At 39.1% G+C, this 10,992-nt stretch overlaps 1 protein-coding gene across 2 annotated transcripts in view; it reads right to left on the bottom strand.

Moving 5' to 3' along the window:
- Positions 1-836: 836 nt before the first annotated feature.
- Positions 837-10,992, bottom strand: part of galnt18b (UDP-N-acetyl-alpha-D-galactosamine:polypeptide N-acetylgalactosaminyltransferase 18b) — a gene marked incomplete at its 5' end in the record, with an annotated part of 68,081 nt that continues 57,925 nt past the window's right edge. For both annotated transcript variants that reach the window (XM_079216465.1, XM_079216464.1), the window contains 4 exons: positions 837-1,125; positions 4,714-4,878; positions 7,398-7,493; positions 10,086-10,223. In XM_079216465.1, the coding sequence (XP_079072591.1) occupies positions 970-1,125; positions 4,714-4,878; positions 7,398-7,493; positions 10,086-10,223 (555 nt within the window). In that variant the 3' untranslated portion in view covers positions 837-969. The remainder of the gene's footprint in view (positions 1,126-4,713; positions 4,879-7,397; positions 7,494-10,085; positions 10,224-10,992) is intronic.

Genomic DNA, 10,992 nt, shown 5'->3' with positions numbered 1-10,992 from the left:
TGCATGTCTACATGCAACATGCAATAACATGCTGCTCAGGCTATAAGCCTCCTGTGGGAGATGCGGTGAAAATCATGAGTACTCCATCATCCACGAACCATAGCAAAGACTAGCGTGCAAAGGTTCATCAGTTTTGATTGTCACCTGGAAACTTGTTTTATAAGTCAGTTCTCTGCAACTTGCAGCATTTCTATATTTGGTTGTGTTGTCTGACTTTTCAATGCATTCTGTTACGCTATAGACTGGTGGAGAGGTTTTCTACATTTGCTTGAGTTTTGTGTATTTGCACATGTTTTCTTAAGTTGCAGTGCATTGAACTCCCAGGGCCACCTTACACATTCAAAATGATTGACAGTCAAAAATCTATTTGTGATTTATAGCAAATTCAAATACTTTTAATTGTAATGGTAGGACAAAACTTGTTTATACGATTTGAACAGGAAAAAACATGTGCACTCAGTAGTTTACATCAGATATTTTACTGTTATATATAACAAATGATCAAAATATTTACATGTAGAAAATAATCTATTTTCAGATTTATTCCAACATTTTCCCACAACTGTAAAGTAACAGCTGAATCGCGTATTAAACCTACAAACCTGAGACACTAAATCAAAAATAATTACAGCAGGGACAGGTTCAGGTTCAGAAAACTTGCTACACAGTAGCAATTATGAACAAAGTACAAAAACATATTGGACCCATTACATCTTTTAAGTCAACGAAAATCGGACTGTACTGTATTTACCACAAAATATACCTAATATACTACCTTGTCAAATCTGCAAAATATCCGCCTATGGCTGATCCTGTAGGCAAAATAAAATGTTTAACATTTAAGATGGGATGTCGACTCGGCTCATCAGAGGACATCGTAGTGCTGAAAAGGATTGTGTTCACCAATGCACCACTCCTGCTTCTTATCCTTTCAGAAACATGTGAACACTTAAGAAGCACTTCATGTAATCAGTCCAGTGTGGAGGAGCTGCTAAACAGCACGTTTGTGATGAACCATTTCTGTCCCGTGCATGTCTGCAGTGCCAGTTGGTAGCCAAACTCATTGTCGCTGCTCACTACAAGCTCTAGGCATCTCTTTGATTTCCTGTTCTGAATGGATCCTCCCTGAAAAGATAAAACCAGGCTGGTGAAAACTGTGCAGGCCTCCAGAGAACAATTTTTTGCACAATATAACTTTCCTCTTTTAAACCCACACTGCTGTGAATGGATATGGCTGTGTGCTGCTGAAGCTTTTGGCGTTTTGGCTGAATCACACTACCATCCTCATTGGGCCCACCAGATAGCATCAACAAGGTTTCAAGGCAAAAACAACATTGCAATTGCCAGTGTAGTCATTAGCATTCTTCCTAGCAAGGGTCAAGCTTTTGAGAGACTACACCAAAGAAAAAAGGAAAACCAGACAAAACAGGCTAAATCATCTGGTATTGCAGAGAAGGCATGAAGGACATGAACACCTCAAAGCTGTTACGATATTGTGGGAATCTTTTACAAACTTTAATGCATCAGCTGTTGCCAGAGTCTGAACAGAGCGAGCACATTAGCTCTGCAAAAATATTTCAGCATGTCGCGATGAATGAGGCAGAATTTTTCTCATTACGGTGTCAGGGCACTCCAAGGGGAAGTGACAGAAGAGGAGACTTTCAACAGTCAACACAGTGAGAGCTGCGAGGAGAGCGCTCTTTCCAATACTATGAGAGCAATGCTGAGGGATGTGGGAGGAAAAAGACCTTAAGATTGGACAGGTTGTGCAGACAGAACCAAATTACTCTTTGGCCTGAGTTTGGCCTGTCTGTGAGGTCCAAGAGACATTTTATTTTATAGATAACAGATGGTAATAACTGCTGAAAGTGGGCATTTATGGACCAATGTGTAGTGGTGTCCTGAGCCAGCCCATAAAAGCAGTGAATGGGACAATCAAGGCATTTTTTTACTTAATGGTATCAGCTACAAAAGCCAGATTTGCTTCAGTCTCCCACTCTGAGGGACTGCCTGAGTCTGCCAAGGCTGCCAAAGAAACACCTTAAATCACCTGTTTAAACCCTATTCAGAAATGGCCTCAACTCTTAGTTGGTGCTTCCTTGGTTAGGAGTGCTTGGTATACCTCAGCATATCTGCTTGCAGATTTATTTATTACTGTAGTCTTTAATAACTATTTGGATAGCACTTTATAATAACTACATACTATTTAGCTTTAAGCACGAGTAAACACTGAATTCATCATTTATAAAACATTGTTCCAACATGAACCCTCATTAGTAACTAATTAGTATGCAATTCATAAAACATTATACATGTTTTATTCTTGATTAATACGCTTGACTATTATGCGTTTCATGATTGGGTTTTCATACTTTATAAATCATGGATTCCCCATTTGTAAATTAAGTATTAAGGACTTATATATGATTAATAGGATCATTTATAAACTGTTAGTAAATTATAAAAAAAATTATGTAAATGTAATTTATTCATGGGTTATTTATACATATAATGATTTAGATATGCATTAATGGTTAGGGACTATGTTAACATGTGCTTTATAAACGTGTTTTAATACTGCAATTTGTGTTTCAGGTAGTTACTAGTCGTTAGTTAAGTAAATACAGAATGACTGTACAGGCTAGGTCTATTTAGAGGAGAGTTTTAGGCTGTTTGATAGTTTGATAGTCTATAGCTTCTGTACCTCAGTTAAGTCCTATATGAGGTGAGCACTTTTCTTCTTTCTTCATCTAACTTGAATTCGGTTCAACATTTGAGTGAGCTGATTTCTTAGTCGGCTAGGACAAGTCACATACATACTTCATCTTTTAGACAATGAAGCATTGGTAGAAGTTGCTAAGAGCAGTTTATTTCAATCCATGGATGTAGCAATTTTTGGCTCTTTCACAGAGAGATGACATCTCCATTCTTAATCCTGCCTACAAAGCTACAAAGCTCTGATTGACCAATTGTTTGTTTCTCAAACCTGCTGAAACAGCGGGCCATTAACATAACAACAGACAGAATGTTTGAACAAATCAAAGATGTGGGTGGTGATTCAGAGGCCTGGACTGAGGCCAAACTAAAACCCAGATCCCCTACAAATATAGAACGGTAATGGATAGAAGAAGCTGCTGGGTTTCACTTAGCCAAGTTCCCTTATGTGAGCATACAGCATGTAGGGAGGTTCTATGGTTTGCTAGGAATTTAATTATATGCTATGTACAGAACAATCTGTATTTGTTACAGAAAAATAGAAATGTGACGCCCACACATACCCTCAGAACACACAGGCCGGAAAAACCATACAATGAACACTGAACATGTGCCTGCTTTACGAATCAGCACCTACAAATATGACAAATCTTTACATGCAAGCACATATTTGATTTATTTCCCTTATCAAGGCTTATCAGATCACTTCTTGGATAATGAGGTGTTCACAGTGAATGGAGGAAGTGAAGTAATTTACCAAATTTTCCTTCTAACAATTTAAAATATTAAGAATATCTTCACTTAATTCGGCTTTATGCAACATTTCAATCAAGATAAAATAAAACAAATGTTTTCTCTTATTTGTACAGTGGCCCAATTCCCAAAAGTTGCTATGGCTGCATCAGGAAATCAATTTCTGCTTGAGCTCTACACTTTGCCCATCCATCCATCCATTATCAGCCGCTTATCCGGGGTCGGGTCGCGGTGGCAGCAGGTTCAGCAGGCCGACCCAGGCTTCCCTCTCACCCGCAACACTTTCCAGCTCATTCTGGGGGATCCCGAGGCGTTCCAAGGCCAGCCGGGAGATATAATCCCTCCAGCGTGTCCTCGGTCTTCCCCGGGGTCTCCTACCAGTTGGGCGTGCCTGGGAAACCTCTAATGGCAGGCGTCCAGGAGGCATCCTGACTAGATGCCCGAACCACCTCAGCTGACTCCTTTCGACACGAAGGAGCAGCGACTCGACTCCAAGCTCCCCCCTGATGTCCGAGCTACTTTGCACATGTGCAGTCAAAACTGTCAATAATTGATGGCATTTGTCAGAGACTTGATACTCTCCAACTTTGCTGATATGTCCCCATCCTGCGTACTAAATTATGCAAAGTTAACTAAAATAACCACTTAAAGTTCAGTGTGAGGATATGTGATGTATGAGCTCAAGCAAATGAAACCTTTTCACATTTTCACACCATCGTGCTGTAAAATCAAACGGATGCACTTGTAGTGGCAGTCCAGCAGCGACATAGTCAAACACAAATACTTTACCGGTTATAACAAGCATCTAATATGAAGCACATTTTGGATTTTATGCATATTTTACTGAAAAAGGAGTAAAATGTATAATTAAAACTGCACTGAAAGCATGGCGGACAACAATAAGAGGTCTTTAGAGCCCAAATCAAAGCATGCAGTAAATCCAATTCATTCACTGTCATGGGGCATTTTGTGAGGTGGCTTCTTATCTGCTAAAACACATTTTGCAAGCACAGCTAATGAAGGAAGACAATTATAAAGTCCCAATGACTCTTCAGGTGTAAATGAGTTACAGAACTGAGGGGTCAAAGAGTAAATTAAAACACTTGCATGATTAAAAGCTACCTCCACAGTTGTTTTTTCCTGTCACGTCCAACAAATTACCTTAACTGTTGGATATAAACAGAAAACTGCATGTTAACCTTGTGTGTTCTGACCATGTGTGAAGGCTGTGTTCAGGGGTGTCACCTGAGTGAAGAGCCAGTGGAGCTTCATGCGTTTGGCGGCGGCATAGCTGCACTCGATGAGGCGCGGCCTGCTGTTCACGTCCACCAGGCACTTGTTGTCGTCGTCATCAACTGTTGGACTGAGGAGCCCGATGTGGAGCTGCTGAGCACTGGTGTAGTACACATTCTGCAAGAAACACCACATCCTGCTTCAAACACAGTCTAAGTGCTGTACTGTAGGCACAGACTGCCGTGGTTGACATTTCGATAATGGTCCCTGCAGAGCTGTATATGACCATACAGGTAATAAACTATGCAGCAAATGAGGATTGCTCTCGGGTTGTCTTTGGGAATGAAAGAGACATTTACATAGACTGAATATGCATATTTGTACAGTTATCCTGAATGAATGGAGGACAAGAAAAAAAAAAAACGAAGCAAAGCCCACAAAAGAAGCTCATTGTTAATTCAGTAATGGTGAGAAAACCTGAATAATTGTGCCTCTCTCTTGCTCATATTTAGCTGACAAAAACTGAAAATCATTTTCAGGAATTTGGCAGGAGAATACTTTTCTGTATTCAAAAAGGCTTTGCAGTTTGAGCATGAGAGGGGGAAGAGAGAGGGAATCTGTGGATTATATTTACAGACAGAAAGAGCGGTGCGACGAGTCTGTTGGCGTAACGCGGGCTTTAGTTTGTTGTAGTGCACACAGTGACAAACTAGAGGTCGTGAAAAAACAAGGATGGACTGCATGAGATGATTTCATTTTGATCACATGAAATTGCTAATTTGTGTATTTTACAGAGATAGGAAGTAAACTGAATTTGTTCTAGTGTTTTGAGATACTTCTACTGAGTAAACACAACATCTTAACAGCTATTATCACTATTTTACATACACATAGTTAATCTGTTACTAGCATCTTAAAAGAACAAATGAATAAAATTGTATTAAAGGAAGGTCACAACAATTGGTATGCAGAATTAAAACGATAAAGAGGCGTAACAAGAGTATGAAGGAGTTAGATTCACATCGGAGCAGACGATTAAACAGGGACTTTGTCAGTAGAAGTCTATACGCTATACGCTCGTCTCTGACCTAGCATCTTGATTAGCTGTCAAAGCACCCCAAAATATGTCCTTTTATTAAAACAGAAAGAAATCAGGGTCATGTTTGCGTATTCTGCTGCTTGTCTGACTTTCACTCTTATCCTTCTCTAAGTCTTATCTCATATCGCCCAAACAGACTCCTGCCACCCTCCCACCAGACGTTAAATAGTCTGACGAGTGTGAATTTTTTATTTGTGCTGCTCATTTTGGGAGCAGCGCAGACTGCCAGGCCGTGAGTGGCTGTGCTATCCATTTTTGCTGTGCTTAAGTCGGTATATTGTACTACTGCCTGAGCTGAAGTGCTGTACTGTATGTTTGCTGACACCATACACTTGTAAAGTCAATCACGTGTTGGATTGTAAGCTTTGGAATACGCTTTCCTTTCATGTGTCGCTGTGCAATTTTCATTCAGCACGTTGATGTATTGCATTTACAGCAACACCTCAGATACAATGGTCCAACTCTCCCAAACGCAACTCAGTGACATTATGACTGACTACAGCAAACATTTGCTAAGAATATGTGTCATTTTAGAGGCAATCCAGGGTCTAATTCCTCTCCATGATGTAACACTGAAACATAAAAATAGAGCAGACTAGATGTGTCTTGCAGAGGAGATCCCTAATCTCATTAGAAACGCTGGTGCTCCTCCAATCCATTGTTTGAAATACCTGGATTTATGAGAGATTTATAGCATACAACAGATATATAATTAGCCATTTTTAAAGTTATCTAGGTCTCCGAAAGGACTATAGAAGCTGAGTTTTTAAAGGACAAAGTGTTAGTGAGATTCCACAAGATTCTACAGATTCCTCCTTAATCAGTATTAATTAGCACTGTGTTCAAAATATGAATACCAGACATAATGAGTGTGAAAATTCTGATAGGTTCATTTGAATTAAGAGGGATGATGTAAGATCAAGCCTCACTCTATAAGACAAGTTTACAAGTGTTACGGCAAGGTTAAACAATCTCTGAACACAATCTTCTCAGACATAATGGGATGGAGGAATCGATTGGAGCTGGAAGACACTGGAGAAAGTAAATGATAATCAAACTGTGCTAACATTTGTAGACACTTGCTGCCTATTATTTGGGCTGGATTATGTCCTGAAAGAGTAGTCCAGAGAAAAGCTTTTCTAGACATGGATTGATGAAAAACAGAAGCAAGCGGTTGAAATGATCATGAAGTCTATGAGACTGCATGACAAATGTTCAGGTACAATTTAACTTGATTAAAAAAAAGAAGAAAACAAGGATTTTACATTGTGTATTGTCGATAACGTGGCATTTTACTCGGAGCTTGACTCGGTTAGGACATGTCAGCCCTAAATGGAGGTGTATGAAAAATGGAGTTTAATATGTATTTAAAAACATAGTGTTTCTGTAAAGGGCAAAATAGAAAACCTGATTCTGTTTTATGAGGTAAAGCTACTGAGTTCGATCCAATCTGAAAGCAAAGAAAAGTTATTTTTCTTCGAAATGAAACAGGTTTTATTGAGTAAGAAAATCTCGAGATGGAACTAAAATATAGAGGTGGTATATTAAATCTTTATATGCTGCATAAAACAGTGGTGTGAAGATAGAGGGCTCTAACCTGAGGTGTCAGCCCGTGACAGAGATACAGGATGGGGACATTGTCATTGTCGGGCCCCTGGTCCAGACACAGATCATTCTTCAAAGAGTTTTTCAGCTGGCAGACAAAGAAATTCCCATTCAGTCACAAGTACAGATAAATAACAAAGAAACAAAAATCAATGAATTGTCTTGGGGTAAACTCAATGATGTAACCTTGTTTGCAAGCACAAACTAACCCAGACATTTATAACCAGGTCTCTAATGGTTTCTAACTTTGAGAATGCACCAGTGAGAGCTTCCAATTAAGTCCATCACAATTCAAACATATTGCATGATTTTTCTCCTGCAGACTTTATTCAAATATAAGGAGGACCGCTTTCAAAGGACTCTGTTTCTTTTGGATTGCTCTCCAAACCGGATTCCTTGAGAAGAAATGAGACATTTTGGATGTGTTATGGCCCTGAAAACCTTTTTTCTCTATCAGCTTCTTACTATAAATGATGAGGTCCTACATGAACACACTGTTTTCATCTAAAGTGGTGACATTTTTGATTTTTGAACTCTTACTAAATAATACTGTAAGATTTTTAATACTGTAAGATGTTTTTATTCTTATTTATTCATGAATATATAATGTTTTAAGAAAGATTTGCACCCAATTTTCAGGGACTTTAAGACTTATAATTAGTAAGTTATCCATGAATTCTAAAAGAAGGAACATATTTGGGTATATACTGAATACTGTGTTTTGAAAGGTTACTGAGAATACAGAATGTGTTGCTTTGAATATAAAAATGTATGTTCAACCTTTTTACCCATTGATGGATTACAATCCATTCTTAAGAAAATCTTGAAAAGATGTCAATATATTATGTTTTTTGTATCTACACAAACAATCTACATGTTTGTCTTGTAATTTTGTCACAAATTAATGCAGTATTTTATATGATAATATCTGGATAAACACTTGAAATGTTTTGTGAGGTGAATAAAACATTGTGTACTAGACTATGAATAATGGTAACAGATACTTCCTGTGTGGTGTCCAGTTCACAGATAAGATCATACTGCCAAAACACAGTGAGTGAGGAAGCAGCATCTAGCACCTGCTCTCTTCAACTCTGCAGTATATTATTTCCTCTACGGGGGAAACTATTATCCAAACATTAAGCACTGCCTGCTGCAGTGCTCACTGTTGATATGAAAATGTATCCACATGGTTGAATGAATTAGGACAGGTGTTTTAGAGCAACAAAGCAAAAAAAAAAATTATCATCGAAACAGCATCAGCCTGGTACATTCCCTGAGACTCACATAAAGAGAATATGAATATTAAAGGCTATTTAGAGAAAATACAGAAGAAGCTTGACCTGGTTGAAACATATAAAACATGAATCATACACTGAATCCTCTTAAATTCATTTTAGCTTTATGAAAATGTAAATCAGAAGCATTACGCTTGATGAACATGACTCAGACTTTGAGGCCCAAAGGGTTATTCATGCGCATCATGACAAAGGTCTGCCTGATTGTGAGATGCAAACTGCTCTGCAGGGAGCTCCATGGATAGTGGTTTTGCGTGGAGAGTGAATTAGGTAAAGATGTGAGATCAGAAGAACACAGCTAGGGGAAGATTCAGCTCCCCATTGGCTCAGGAGATGTCTACTTCTATCTGATAATCAGTAAATCCACAGGCAGCTCAGATCTACCAGTGTAAATATAGTAAATATGCAACAGTGACACCTGTGGGGATGACATCAGCTTAAAGTAGAATCTCATTTAGAGCGTCTTTAGCTTCTGTAATGTAATGTGTGTCTGAATGAGACGTAATGTCCTTCAGATTTGATTGTACTGCTCCATGTGGGCATAGCTCAGTGAATATGGAGCCATACAGCGCTGTAGAGAAAAGTTGGCCACCTGCAGCTCCCTTCACCCACATTGTTTAGATCAGGATGAGGAAGAGAGAGTTATGAATAAATTAGACCTCAAAACATTCTTCGGAAATGTCACAGTGTTTGCAAAATAATAAATGAATGTATTCATGCAAGAGGCTTGGCATGTAACAACTCCTCAAACCACCACGACTGACTAACCCATCAAATGCACATTGCAAATATAGAATAATGAGGTCAACTTACTTGAAGAAATGAATGTAATGAGGCCGGCCTATTTCCTCGCTGTCCCCATGCACCATTTGTCAGTTTGTAATAAAAAAAAATCATCCATACAACATAGAAAGTGGTGCCATAATACTCTGTGTGCCACTGTGTATTAGGGTTCACCACATGTGATGTGAGGTGGGAGGACAGTGGAAATAAAGCTGTTTGAGAACAACTAGGAATGGGCAAATAGAAACACTGCCAACCCCATTGGTTGTCACTTTTTCTGGCATTTCTCACCAATACAATTCAGCTGCAAAGCCCTCAAGTGGTGAATACTACATCTAAATTTAAATTAATCCATATCTCTCTGTTTTCATTGCATTAATCTAACATAAAATGATTCCTCTGTAACTTCTGAATGGAGAAGGAAAGAGTGAAAGTTACTGCAGCAAACCTCCTCTTTGTGTGAACTGTTCGTGCTCCTGACAGCAGCCATCCGGATCCCAACACAAGGGATTAAAACTATTTGCTCAGGCACGGTTTAGACTTGTTTTTACTTTTGCAGACGATGGATTGCATTTGGGATGAAGAGGCAGGCGGCTTACTACTCCATATGCGATGGTGTCACTGTACATCCTCATCTCAGGGTAGATGTTGACCAGGTACCATCGGAAAGTTTTACACTGCAGCCTCTTCCTCAGAGCCTTCCTCTCAGAGATATCACCAATATCTATGCCCGGGTCCTGGGTTCAAGTAAACACACACAAACAACACACACACACACACACGCACACACGCACACACACACACAAACACACACAGACACACACACACACACACACACACACACATAAAGCATACAATTGATTATCTGTAGCAGGTGGAGAAACTAATCAGTAAATGGGCCATAGAGGATCATTGTGTCGCCATTTGTTGTGGATTTGAATAGCGTCTGTAGGGTTTTGATTTTTTTCCTGTTCTGAAAAACAGCTGCTAAACTATTTCAGCTGCACATTTTGCACTTTTCACTCCATTAAATGAATCTGATGTTGCTCCACTTACTGTGGCACGTTGTTTGGTGTGGAAGAGAGAGTCTCGAGTCAATTGATCACCGAGTTATTTTTTTATTCATGGGGGTCTAAAGTTGTTGCTTTAGAAACAGACCTTAAACAGTTGTGGTTTAGAGAAGATTTAAGTTAGTTGTGTTGACTTAGAAACCAAAATGTTACTCTATTTACAATTAGGTTAACATTGTTATCTTTGTGAGCCAGTAAATCTGTTTTTTGTTTGTAAAGTAGACTTGATCTTCACCACATGAGCAAGCTGAAGTGTTTTAAGGCTGTAGACAATTATTTGTTTTCTTATGGTCCTTTTTTAATGATAAGGTCCTTCTGTGTGGCACAACAACTACCCTGTTGCCCAGGGGGACCGGCAGTCTCCCATTGACATTGTCCCTTATCAGGCTTCACATGACCCCAGTCTGGGTCCGGTTGTCCTGAACTACGATCAGTG

This window comes from Taurulus bubalis (genome assembly GCF_910589615.1).
Source record: "Taurulus bubalis genome assembly, chromosome: 4".
In the NCBI taxonomy this organism is placed as follows: domain Eukaryota; kingdom Metazoa; phylum Chordata; class Actinopteri; order Perciformes; family Cottidae; genus Taurulus; species Taurulus bubalis.
The sequence above is the reverse complement of the archived record's forward strand: the minus strand, read 5'-3'. Positions and strand labels throughout refer to the sequence as shown.